General features: G+C 41.1%; 1 protein-coding gene across 1 annotated transcript in view; it reads left to right on the forward strand.

Moving 5' to 3' along the window:
* Positions 1-4,415: 4,415 nt before the first annotated feature.
* Positions 4,416-14,251, forward strand: part of olfm3a (olfactomedin 3a) — a 44,897-nt gene continuing 35,061 nt past the window's right edge. Inside the window, exon 1 of the mRNA XM_017450868.3 lies at positions 4,416-4,653. Within this exon, the coding sequence (XP_017306357.1) occupies positions 4,585-4,653 (69 nt within the window). The 5' untranslated portion in view covers positions 4,416-4,584. The remainder of the gene's footprint in view (positions 4,654-14,251) is intronic.

Here is a 14,251-nt window from a genome sequence, read left to right on the forward strand (position 1 = left end):
TGTCGTGTGCATTGGGTTGCAGAGCCGGAGTACTGCAGAAACACCACTTTTCTGGAGATTTGCACTAATAAAAAGTGAAAATAAACATGATTTATATCATTTTCTCGTAATTTATTGAGCTCTGGTGTTTTCATAAACACTCCTACCTTTCAGGATGACCTGCCAAGCGTTTGTTTGCGTATCCACGTCACTTCACGTTTGTATGAGTATAATTTCAAGCTTTTTCGTATATATTTTAATGCTGGGATCATTTTCCAAAAAGGTCACAGTAATAATGTACATAAAACAGCGCAACAATACACGCTACTGCAGGGCGGTTTGATAAAGCAGTACAGACCATTAGCACTCTGCGTTAGGCTCCGTGTTCTCAGAGGGATTTCTGTACTCTCACTTTTAGACGTTTTTTTTTTTTTTTTACACCGTCATATTTCTGACCGATGAATGAAAGAGATTTTTGTGGAGGGTTTTTAGCTCTTCATGCCCCTCAGACAATTTTGTATTTTTATTTATTTTTTTTGCTTTTGCATTAAATGAATACGTAACATTGAAACGTAATCAGACCGAATAGCAAACAAACCAAAAGAATCAATTTCACTCGGATTCAGACACAACAAATGGACTAAAAGGACATGAAAGTGCTGTGAGACAGAAGGACCGCAGTGTGTCCCGACTGTTTTCAGATGTTGAGCAGAAAGGGTTTCAAGATGGTCATGAGGATCATCGATAAACGCTATCATTAGTTATATAACACCTACATAAGGCCTTTATGAGCACGGCATAACGTTTATGAAGCAACATTAGAGAATTTAGGAAAGGTTTGTGATCAAAATTCAATTATAATATTATTATATTAAACTATTATTATTTTTTTCAACCAACGCTTATCTCACAAGCTTTTCCTAACAGTTTTATAAAGGTGTACATAGTGCTTCATAACGGGATCTTTTAGTTTTTATGGAAATTCATGCTAACGTCACGTGCAGCTACACAAACATAATAGCAAGTGAAAACACAATCACGAATGAGCAGCCTTATTTGAGAACATTAAATGGCATACATTTGTTTTATCTGTGGTTTATTTGTGCTCATGTTCTTTGCTGTGAAACAGAGTGTAGGTTTGAGGTGAATGTCTTCTGTGTGTGTGTGTGTATGTGTGTGTCTGTGTGTGTGTGTGTGTGTGTAGCTTATTGTAATTTCGTCCTTTAACATCTCCTCCTGCATAATGTATAGTCTATCAGGAGTGGGAGTTAAACTGTTTGATTTCGCTATTCACACCAAAGTGATAGACCAGCGAACGCCTGATGATCTCGTCCTCCTGTTCTCCTCGTGTTATGTTCTTCGTTCCCTCCGACGTTCCTTCGTTCATTTACATTTTCACCCGTTCATCGGAAGTGAGGCGGAATCCTGTCCAAGCCTCAAGAAGGAAGTACAAGGAGCCAAAGTGCGGCTGAAGAAACTTTCTACCAGCGGACCAGAAACAGGAAGTGAAGAATCATGCAACTAAACACAGGCTGGATTAACAACTAGTATCCCACAACACTGCTGAATTCTGGATCGTGATTGGTCAGAAGGTTTTGTAGAACAGCAGCTCTGACAGTAGCGCAGCTGCAAATCACAGGTTTATATTAGTGCGCTCGTTGTGATACGGTATCGTTTCCATAGTAACAGCTCGTTCTCGGGGACTCGTACTCCGGATGATCCAGGTTAAGAAGCACCCCAAAAAAGTGTGTCATTGTTGATATGTATGGAGACGCTTCTGTAACGTTCACGGAAGGAGTCTCCAGTTTTATTACAGAGTCTTATCAACTTCGAGAGAGAGAACAAAGAACGGCCGCTGGGGGAACGAGTGCTTAGAGCAGAACAGGAACTAACTTGTTTCAAGAACGTTAAATGTAACAATAAATGGATAAAAAGCACAATGTTTTATGCTTTAATCTTTTAAAACTGTAATCGTTGACAAATAGCTGTAATATATACTCACGGTCCACTTTATTAGGAACACGTGTACACCTGCATATTCATGCAGTTATCTAATCAGCCAACCACGTGGCAGCAGGACAACGCATGAAATCTGACAGATCCATCAGAACGAGGAAAAAGTCTGACAGGGGTGGAACCTGATGCGGTCGTCTGCTGTTGTAGCCCATCCACCTCAAGGTGTGATGTGTTGTGCATGCTGAGATGCTTTTCTGCTCACCGCGGTTGTAAAGTGTGATTATTTGAGTTACTGTATCCTTCCATGCAGCTCGAACCAATCCGGCCATTTTCCTCTGACCTTTCCACCCTCAGAACTGTCGCTCACTCAGTGTTGTTTGCATCATTCTGTATAAATTCTAGAGATTGTTGTGTGTGAAAATCCCAGCAGATCGGCAGTTTCTGAAATACTCAAACCAGCCCATCTGGTACCAACAACAACGCCACGATCAAAGTCCCAGAGATCAGACTTTTTCTTCATCCTGATGTCTGATGTGAACTGAAGCTTTTCACCTGTATCTGCATAATATTTTGCTTTGTCCTTCTGCCACGTGATTGGTTGATTAGATAACTGCCTGAACGTGCAGGTGTTCCTAATAAAGTGGATGGTGAGTGTCAGTGGAATAAAGAAAAAATCTTTAGAGCGTGCTGCTGTTATAGGAAATGAATCCACCTCTGCTTCGTGTTGGACCATACTGCACCATTATGTTTCAATCATATCAACATCTCATCCATCCATCCATCCATCCATCTTCTACCGCTTTATCCTTTTCAGGGTCACGGGGGACCTGGAGCCTATCCCAGGGAGCATGGGGCACGAGGCGGGGTACACCCTGGACAGGGTGCCAATCCATCGCAGGGCACACTCACACACACACTCACACACACATTCATACACTACGGACACTTTAGACACGCCAATCAGCCTACCATGCATGTGTTTGGACCGGGGGAGGAAACCAGAGTACCCCATATCAACATTTTTTTTTTCACTAATTTGTTAAACCTGTTAAAATACACAAAAAAAGAAAAAGAAAACTGTTTCACTGATTGTTGACATTCACTAAGCTTTAAATGCTTCTACTGAAGAGAGTCAATGAGAGAACTGTGTACGACTATGAATCCTCTCATGGGGGTCATTTCATGCGGTAATTAATGCATGTGGACCTGCTAAAGTATGTTGAGTGTACGCTGATTCATTCATTAGGTAATAAATACAAGTGGATCTCTTGATCGGGTATGCCATGTGACCCTGAGCTCTGGAGCAGATCAGGCATGTACACAGTCAGTGAGGAAGTCATGCATGGAATATCTCTGGGGTAATTACTGCACATGGTTCTTACTCAATGGGTTAATCAATAGAAGCTTCAGAAAATGTGTTTTAGTGCGGTGTTATAGAGCACAGGTTCCCGACCCGGGACGACACTAATACGTGCAGGTCAGTGGGTACTCCGATTCCAGGGCCGGGAACCTGTGCCATTTAAAAAAAACAAAAAAAAACTTCTCAGTTGCACCAGCAAAATTGGTTAAAGATCCATCAATCAAAAACAACATGAACAAACCATCGGATCGCGAAGACGGCAATGCCATGGGTACCACCAGGCGCCGGACGTCAACACGGACACCCCTGAAACACGTGGACGTTCATGCAAGACCTGCGGGCGTTGAAGAAGACATGGAACGACGCAGAGAGCCTGGCCGGAGACGGAAACGTTGGCGAGAACTTCCAGCCCGATATGCTGCGTAGCATGGGAGGATCTAAGTCTACATAAGTAAGATTATGTATATATTTTATTGCCTATTTTACTTTGAACGGCACTCTGTTCTTCTCATTTTCTTCTGACCTTTATAGTATTTTTACTTTTGTTTTATTCTGTAGTAGCTTGTCTTATTGCGTTGTCACTGTGACACACTGTCTGTGGTTTTGGTATGGACGCTTTTCTGCGGTTGTAAAGAGTTGTTATTTGAGTTTCTGTAGCAGTTCGAATCAGTCTGGTCATTCTCAGCAGCAAGATGTACTCGTCAGCAGATCTGGAAGTTTTTTTTGTTTGTTTGTTTGTTTTGTTTCTGGACGCCTCTCGGTGCAAACTCTCCAGACTGTTGTGAGTGAAAATTTCAGGAGATCAGCAGTTTCTCAAATACTTGCACCAAGAACCAGCCCCCCCCCCCCACACACACCCACCCCACCCCCGACCATCATTATGAAGTTTGATGTGGACATGTATGATTTTATGCCCTGCACTGCTGACACGTGATTGGCTGATTGGATAATTGCGTGATTATCAAATGCATAATCATCATTTGCATGCCTCTCCACGGAGCAATTAACGCACGGTACATCTACTCACTCGGTAATTAATTCACGTGGATCCACTCTTCCTCGTCCTCCTCCCTCTTCCTCCTCCTCCTCCTCCTCCACCTCCTCCTGTCCGGTCGGCGCCATCGCTCTGATCGGGAGTGCATCCATCTCCCAGCGCGCGCGCGACGCCGCCGCTGCCGCCGCCACTCCCGTTAGTGCGGTTAGTGCGCGCGACACAGCGACTACACCAGCCAAGACGAGACAGGACGAGTCGAGAAGGAGGCAGAAGCAGCGACCGAGACGGAAGCAGGATGCGCGCGCTGCTCGGCGTCCCGACTCCCATCTTCCTCCTCGTCGTGTATGGATTGTGTCCCTCTATGGTGAGCGTGGCGCGTGCATTCTTTACCCCAACGACGCGTTATAGCTTTCGTATGAGCGCTCTTCCTACAGTGATGGTCCAGCGCGTGGGTTGAGTGCCATATCGATCTCTTCTATAGACTATATGTTTTTTATTATTATTATTATTATTATTATTATTATTATTATTATTATTATTATTGTTATTTTACAAATGCATCTAAGGTGAAGTTTGTATGTTTGTATTCTTACTTCACGTGAACTACGGAAGACGCACATGTACAGTACAGTATACTCTTTGGTGCGTGCGTTGTATTGAATTACGTTACAGCAGCGGGATGCTCGTGCACGCGTGTGATGGTCGGCTTTAAAGTTTGACTTAAAAAACAAAAGTCGATAGGAAGCGAGCAGTGCGCTCGTGACGCGTGTATGGATGGATAAGCAGAGAGACCGGTTCACGCTGCAGGTTTGATTGCATGCACAGATATGCGCAGAGGTGCGCGAGCGTTTGCAAAAAAATAATAATAATAAAAAAAAAAACACAAACAAAAAAAAAAAACACAGAAAAAAGAAAGAAAAGAAAAGAAAAAAAAAACAACAACTGGAAAATGCAATGTCATTATAAACACCCGCGTGCGCGCGTGCATCTCGCACTGTTGCATGCTCCTTTTCACGTTTAAGGAATTTGCTTTGAGTTGTGATTCACCCACACAGCACACCACACTCTGCTTACCTGATTCATCAGATTATCGTCTAAAGTACCGAATTATCAGATTATCTCATGCACATCTGGATCAACTCCAAAACTGGTAGAGAAATTGTTTTATTTAGGCTCATTTACACAAATCTTACCACAGATTTAGCCTCTCATCCAAGACGTGTTTGGCATCCAAAGGTTCTTATGCCTTTTTTTCTTTTTCTTTTTCTTTTTCTTTAATTTTGCATCAGTGGTAATAATTAGCATATGTTTATATCTCACCCAAGTTCTCCATAAATTCATGTCAAAAGCTTAATGTACTTGCTTCAAACAGGATCATTAAGCTTCGTAATTTCATTTTAAACAACGCAGTGAGATTATTTACGACTTCACGAGTTTGTTGGTGGAGAACAGAAATGTTTGAAATGTTTTAGTGGGAAAGTGTCCAGTATCGTGGCTCGTAGAATATTCTAATATCCAGAGACATAATGAAGATGACACAAAGTTCCTGTTGTCACTTACGTTATAGCAGCTACAAACAGTCGTTCCCTCACCATTCATCTCTCTATTCTCTCTTTATTTCCTCTCTTTATTCTCTCTCTTTATTCTCTCTCTTGAAGTTAATAAGGTAAAAAAAAACCCCCGAAACAAAACCTGCAGCTTATTACGCAAGTTACCGAGAACCCTGAGAAATCCTGTCCTCAAGATGTCTGAAAACTTACCAAAAAAGTCACAGCTTTAAATTCTTCAACTCTTAAACTTTAGCTGCTTACCCTCTTACCTTACCTGTCCGCTTGCATGTCGATACACACAACGGTGTCTACCGAATAAATTATAGTAAAAATAAAAGTAAAAAGAAAGAGGTTTGAAGTAAGTAAGTGCTTAAATCTGTTTTTATTTTCTTTCTTAAGTATCTGCACTTTAGGTTTATTCACCACATACTTTTTGACTTCAAAAGAAAAGAAAAAAAAAACCTCCTAAAAGCACAAATTTTTCCTCACTGCGTTCTCACACATCACTACAGTCGTCTATAACCATCAATCTACAAAAATGACATCTTAGCAAGTGAAAAAGTGTCGATTATAGACAAATACATCCAACATTTCTTATTAGCAAACAACAATAAACCAAATATAAGATTCTTTTTTTTTTTTTTTTTTAAATGTAAAACTAATTTCAAGCTTGAACTAGTCTCGTTCTATTAGTAAAGAATAGAAAAGGAGCAACATTTCGAGGCAACAGAATCAGAACATGTAAAGCTTGAAAACAGTAAAAGTGTCTAGAAATAGGATTCATAATCTTATATTTAGTTTATTATGATTTTATAATTAGGAAATATTTGATTAAATTGAGTATATTCATGATTTTTTTTTTTTTTTAATAGCCAAGATATCACTTCAGTGTGTAAGGTGACGTTGTAGTATCAGACCGCGTCTAATCTAAATTCCAAACAAACGTAAAACTTTCACACAGGTCTTTTACGTGCAGGTCGACCATCGCACCCATGTGATTTTGAGCTGAAATGAATCCTATGCAAATGAGAAACGCTGGTCCAAATCGTTGCTTCAACATGCGCTTGTGCTATACTGTGGTGGTTATAAAGTGCAGTGCTCATGAGGGCTGTAAACAGTCCTTAAAACGTTTTGAAATGTTTCCAGAACATTGCCGAATCATGAATCCTGAACTGGGAAGTACAGTGCTTTATAAAATCGAAGAGCTATCCAGAATAGCAGGATAGCTTTCGCCGCTCTCAGTCCCTGGTATAGACATGGTAAATAGTCTGCACTAATATAGCGCCTTTTAACTGTAGCAGTTCTACAAAGCGTTTTACACTGTTTCTCATTCACCCATTCACACCCAGGCACTAGCCTGCCATCAGGAGCGACTCGGGGTTCAGTGTCTAAGGACACTTCGGCATGTGGAGGCGTGGAGGCTTGGGGACCGGGGATCAAACCACCGACGATGTGATTAGTGGACAACCCGCTCTACCACCTGAGCCACAGCCGCCCCAAACCTTTCAGCTTCAACTGGCTCGGACAAATCTGATCCATTTTCTTTTGACAGTGTCTTTGACAGTTAATTTCTAGGCCTTTTACACAGAAGCTTAGTGGTTACCATGTCTGCCTCACACCTCCAGGGTTGGGATTTGAATCACACCTCCACCCTGGTGCGGAGTTTGCATGTTCTCCCCGTGCTTTGGGGGGTTTCCTCCAGGTGCTCTGGTTTTCTCCTCCAGTTCAAAGACATGTGTTGTAGGCTGATTGGTCACATCCTGGTTTAGGCACACCGTTTATAAATGTGCATATATATATATTGAAGAGGCAGAGGCAGGGGATTCCAGAATCTTTCAGCTGACTATAGCGCCCCCTTGCTGCAATGCTCAGAATACAGTAAACAAATTTTGACCATGACACATTTCTGAACCCAACGATACGTGACATCTACTTTGTGTACCTCAAAGCATATGCATGTGCACAGATACATTATGGCAGGGTTCTTCAATCTTCTCCAAAAAGGGCTGGCGTGACTGCAGGCTTTCATTCCGGCCAAATACCAGGAACACTTGATAGTTAATTGGAGACCACTCTGAACTGATTAAACTAGCGGAATCTTGCTCAGTTGGAACGAAAGTCTGCAGCTACATTGTGGAGATGATTGAAAACCCCTGCATAAGGATACATAAGTTGCTCAATTATTTTAATGGCAATGTCAAAAACTATAACTTCATTCTAAGTAATATGGCCAATGTCTGGAAAGTGCTGGCTTTAAACTTGAGTAGTTTTTGGTTGGTGTTGATCAGTACAATAGAAATGGAGATAGTAAGTTAAATAAGAAGTTCAATTTGATATAAAAAATAATCTCATGTTTGTTTTGATTGTCAAACTCCACCTTTATTTATTGCATTTATTGGAATATCTCATTCATCAGATAAACCAACAAAAATGTTGTTTGTTTTTTTTGAATCAGCACATTCAGATCTACAGGCTGAAATGGAAGGATCAAACTAACCAGAGATAACCAGGCAAAGAGTTGGAGTCAAAACAGGTGGAAAACTGTAAAACTTTAGAGAAGTTTTATAAGATTTTATATAAAGACAAACTCAAAAGCAAACAAAAAAAATAGACAAAATACCCACAGACCTCCAAGAGGTAACAGCGAGACTGAGCCCTAACACACATCACTGTAGTCTATCTGCTTCTACGTACACTTTGTATTCATCATGAATAGCTGTTAGCATTTAGCTAGAGTTATTAACATGCTAGCTAGCATGCAAGAGATTAGGAATAACGCTAGTTAGTTAATATTAGTTAGCCTTAGCTAACATTCCTTGGTTCCTATGGCACCCATTTAGCTTTGTGAATCTTCTTTGTGCTTTTACTTTCATATTCATGTAGATGCGCTTTAGCACTTGCTAATTGAATACTCAGTGCTGACTACCGAATGCAGATTCTGACTAATAATTTCACAGTGGTTTCTAATATTTTTTTTCATTAGCTAGCTATTGTTTGAATCCAATGAAATGCAGTTGTATATCTGTATATTTAGATTCTAGTTTTATATCTATATATTTTCACCAAATCTACCCATTGCTATTTGTATTGTCTTGGAGAAGTTGTCAATCTTAGCTTAATGGCTCATCTTAAAACAGGTCAGGTCTACTGGTAACCAAGATGGTGATGCGTTTTGACACTGAGGCTCGGTGCTGTCCACTATGAAGCTTCATTACAATGTTACAATGACAATAAACCTTCTTCTTCTTCTTCTTCTTCTTCTTCTTCTTCTTCTTCTTCTTCTTTTTCCTTATTACCCTAAAACAAAATGGCTTCCTAGTTCCAAAGAAGCTATAGTTAGCACTGTAATTATCATCCAGAAAATAACCTAGCTGTATTAAAAATAAATAAATAAATAAATAAATAAATAAATAAATAAATAAATAAAAAAAAAGAAGCTACAACAGTTGAACGTACAAATATACGTTTAATGTTTAACCTTTAACCTTTAATCAGCTTGGATAGGAAAATCCATCATTTTAAAACACTCTCAAAGAGAAAGTGTGTGTCCAGGATTTCATTTTTTTCCCCCTGTCATATTTTTCTTGAATGCAATTACACAATTATGTGGACAGAGGGTCAGCGACCCTCGTTAAGCACTGATTGTAAGAGACACTCGGTAAATATAAGCCTGCATCTGTCTGAGTGCTGAAACTACGCCAAGTAATGCATGTGACTCAAGGGGAAGCGCATCACGGGACGTGGCTGAGTGATGAATTGATGCAGTCAGTAAGTGGAAATATAACATCAAGGAAAATTACAGTCATGGAAATAAGAGGTGTCCGTGTACTAACTGATTACATGGTATACTGCGGTATATTGTCCATACCTGTCTATTTTAGAAAAGGCTTTCCAGATTTTTTTAGGGAACGTTACATGTGTCCTCCTGTTCTCACTGTGAAGTTGATCATTTTCTCACAATAGCACATCCTGAAGTGTTTTATTCCGCTTATACCACAGCGATTCGTCAACGATTACACATTTCTGTTTATTAAAGAACGGCACACCATACGTTTTATCTGTTCAATGGTACCTTTAATGTCAGAGAATGTCTTTGAAACAAGATAGTCCCCGTTTTCATTCCTTCACCATCCCTCACTTTATTCTCTCTTGATGTTAATAATAAGGAAAAACGCAGCTTGACTTCTTACCGAGAAACCGCAAAGATGCTTAAACTCCTCCGTCCTGAAGATGTCAGAAAACTGAAAGTTTTCAGAAAACTTAAAGCTTACCTCTGACTGGTACAAAGCGCTGACACTGGAGACTCCTTCCGTAAATGTTACATAAATGTCTCCTTAAAGAAAACTTCACTGTATCAACGATTACACACATTCTTTAATCTGTTTCTGTGTTGCGTTCACCGTACAGGTCCCTGTGATTGATTTGTGTTACTCTAGAAACGATAATGCATTAAAATGAGCACGCTGATCAATAATCCGTCAACCGTTAATTAATCGATACCTCCTGACCAATAAGAATCCAGAATTCAACAGTGCTGCTGTATAATTTTGTTTATTATCATTCTATTATTGAACACTCTTCTTCTTGACGTCTTAAAATGGTCTACATTTGGAAATTCTTAACTTGTATAAACAGTTACGATCGTTAAGGTTAGTTTTAGGGGAGGTATTAGTGTTATGACCTTTTCTTGTGACTTTATGATTTTAAAAATTTCATACAAAATCACTCACATTGGGTTATTGAATTCTCATAAATTTCTCTTGAGATCAGCTTGACTTGCTCAATCATGTAGTGTTGTCTACCACATGGAAACTTCAGGAACTCCATTATTCACCTGCTTCTATACAACAAAGGCGTCCAATGCCTTGGATTTTCTCTTGATGGTGACATTACAAACCAAAACCCCACTGTCACCTTCTTTTCTCTCTTCTCAGCACATAGCTTTACTCCGCTATCATTGTGATTAATCTTGGCAGGCTTTGGATTATCACTGCTTCTGTGAGTAAGAGACATATAGTGAATGTTTTACTGTGAAAATAGAGATATCAGCCTAACTAGCAAGCTCAGGTTTGTCAGTGCTGAGCATTATCTCCTGTTATCAAACTGTCAAGTAAATTTTCCAGGGTAGGCGAATGTTGATGCATTAACTCTTAAAAAAAAAAAACAGAGATCTGGGGAAACCCTTTGTACACTACAGATTTTCATGAAGTGACATATGTTTCACTCTTTGTACCACTGTATTTGATAAACTGGCTACTTATACATGATAATTGTGGACAGACAGCAAGGTAAAGTAAGAGATTTGCCTAAATGAAAAGAGTTCTACATTGTTTTGGAGAAATATATTTACGCTTTCTTAAGTTCCCTTTCAATGGGAACTCAACGTTGCATGAGCTTCATGCTGTGTGAAGCGTCCTCGCACGTGTCCGGCATCTGAAGCTTGCGTAACATCATGCCAATTTATATAGGTGATATAACAGCGGCACCTGTGAACCGCGCCGTCAGCTCCTGTTTCATCATGGGAGGGGATGTCTAGGGTGTAGCATGCCAGGGCAGCCCTCAAGGGGTCTGACTGCACGTATTGTGATTAGGCAGGTCCGCTCATGGCTCGCTCTCTTCTCGGCCAAAGGGTGTTGGCTTTCAGAGCCTCGTGGATCTGGGCCAGCCGCTGCCCTAACCCGACCGACCACGCATACCTTCCTGGGACCTTTCTGTGGTCCTGGAAGGTCTGTCAGGTACCCCATTTGAGCCCTTAGAGTCAGCCTCTGAGAAGCTTCTGACTCTAAAGGTAGCTCGTCTGCTGGCCCTGACATGTCTCAAGCGAGTAGGAGATCTAAACTCTCTGTTGCCCCTTCCTGCCTTGACTTTTCCCCTGGATTAGCCAAGGCCTTCCTGTATCCTAGGCCAGATTATATTCCTAAAGTGCCTACATCTGCTGCCCAGCCGGTAGTGTTGCAGGATTTCTGCCCTCCTCCTTTCCTCACACCAGAACAAGAGAAATTACCCCTACTGTGTCTAGTAAGGGCTCTCTGACTTACATCCACCACTCTAGCCAGTGGCGTAAGTCGGAGCAGCTGCTGGTCTGCTTTGGCGGCGACAGTAGAGGTGATGCTGTGTTGAAGCAACGCATCTCTAATTGGATACTGGAAGCAATTTCTGTCGCTTATGAGGCACACGGTCTCACTACGCCTCTGGGCATAAGGGCTCATTCCGCTAGGGGGGGTCGCCTCCTCAAAGGCTTTGTCCAAAGGGTATCCTTACAGGATGTGTGTGCTGCTGCAGGGTGGTTTATGCCACACACATTCACTCAATATTACAGCCTGGATATACATTCCACCCTGGACTCGAGTGTCTTGCAGTGACCCTCAGGCTCAGATCTTTTTGAACAGCCCGTACCCTCAGTATGACGGAATGGGTATTCTCTTTACCATAGCGTGGAGCTCACGCAATGTTGAGTTCCCTTTGAAAGGGAACGTCTGGGTTACCCTGTTCCTTGAGAAGGGAACGAAACGTTGCGTAGCTTTGTAATACTGAGGCATGCCTGTGAATTACGTCTTTGCTTCAGATAATAGAGGCCGATGACACGCTTAATTCCCACGTCACCCGATCACGGCAGGCCTATAAATAGGCATGATGTTACACAAGCTTCAGATGTCGGTCACACGTGAGGGAGTGTCCCACAGCGTGAAGCTCACGCAACATCTTACATGTGTAACCCAGATGTTTTTCAGTCTTACTGTCACCTGAAAGTACAAAGCCAATGAAATGCAGCCAACAGAAATCTCTGGCTGTTTGCTAGAATTCAGTCACACTGATGTATGCTGGGATTTCCCACGACACTACACACAAATATAGAACCCTAACCCGTACTTAGAGAAACATAGTTACATATAGATCCTACAACAGGGGGGGTTCTCTATCAGAGAAGGTTCCATGTACGACCCCACTGGAAATCCAAGAACCCTTAACTATCCAAAGAAGCCTTAAGAAACCTTTTTCTAAGATTAGACTTCGATCTGTTTTATTTTTATTTTTATCCACCATCTCTTTTTAGTGATGAATAGAGTAATCTTTCTATTTTTTTATTTAATTTTTGGCTATGTAGGCCAGTTGGGCTGGTTGCTTCTGGGTTCTACGCTGATGATGACGTGTGCTTTCTTTTCGATTACTCCATTTGCAGAGTTTGAATCAGAATGAAACTAATACGTTTGATTAGCTTGATTCTGGTTTGGTTTCACATGGCCTGTAATGAAATGAAACAAAAAAGGTGAAAAGGTCCGAAAACATCCTCATAAAACTCTCATATTCATCAGTCAGAAATACAGTCATGGAAAAATATAAATAAACCTTCTTCAAATGAGTAGAAGTTACCCAAATTATGCAGAGCACAGCGCCGGTGCTCAATAAATGGATTAATGAGGATAAACTTTAATGATAATTATTTCAACCAAAATTGAAACCATTTTGTATCACGTTCAGCATTTATTTTTTCATTTTGTTGTTGTTCCAAATCTTATGAAGGTCTCGCTCAGATTGTCTCAGACCTGAATATGACTGCTGTGTTCTCACCTGCCTAAAGAACCGCAGCATAGTGGAGAACACATCGGGGTTATATTCAAACACGCTAAGCGCTCGGTCTCAGCGCTTAAAGTATTGCCAGGAGCCTTGTTGGCTTTCTGAGCTTGTTCTGTCTGTCTGTGGTTTATAAAAGATTGCCAGAGTGTGCGCGTCCTTCCTAGACAGTGATGTCTCCCACAGTTTGTCTCGTCATTGTCCTCCTTCTGCTTTTTATGACCATCCAATCCGGTCGGAATAACCGGGTTTGTTTTGGAGCGTTTTGTCAAGATGCAGCAGTGATCTGAATGCTGACCTGCCATGTCACTTCTCCCAACACCTGATGCCGCTGTATAAAATCACATATCTACTCTGTTTGATGATGACACCGACTGAATTGTAGGTACAACTTTTTTATCCGGCATTGACATTCCCATTATCAAGTTCCAATCCTGTAAATGGGATTTTGACTCTCCTTATTCAGAGCAGATGTGAGAAATGGGTATCACAAAAACTCTTCTTTTCTTGCTGCTTGGGTATTGTTACTCTCTGCCTTGACGGACAGAGTGACACCAGCCAATCATGAGCTCATGTATGTGGAAGAGGGCAGATAGCGTTTTCCTCCGAGTGTGTTACGGTGCCCTGTGACGCAGTATGACGCAAAAAAACACATGCTAGCCTTCACCCTACCCCACTGCTAGATATGAGAGAGCTATCTAGTAGGTAAGAATTGGCAAAATGACCAAATTGGAAGAAAATTGAAGAAAGCAACAACAACAACAACAAAAAAAGAGCCAGCAAGAGCTAGAAATACACGTCATTCAGGACACTGAGTTAAAAATGTTTTGGGATGTCTGT

Source organism: Ictalurus punctatus, chromosome 1 (assembly GCF_001660625.3).
Source record: "Ictalurus punctatus breed USDA103 chromosome 1, Coco_2.0, whole genome shotgun sequence".
In the NCBI taxonomy this organism is placed as follows: Eukaryota; Metazoa; Chordata; class Actinopteri; order Siluriformes; family Ictaluridae; genus Ictalurus; species Ictalurus punctatus.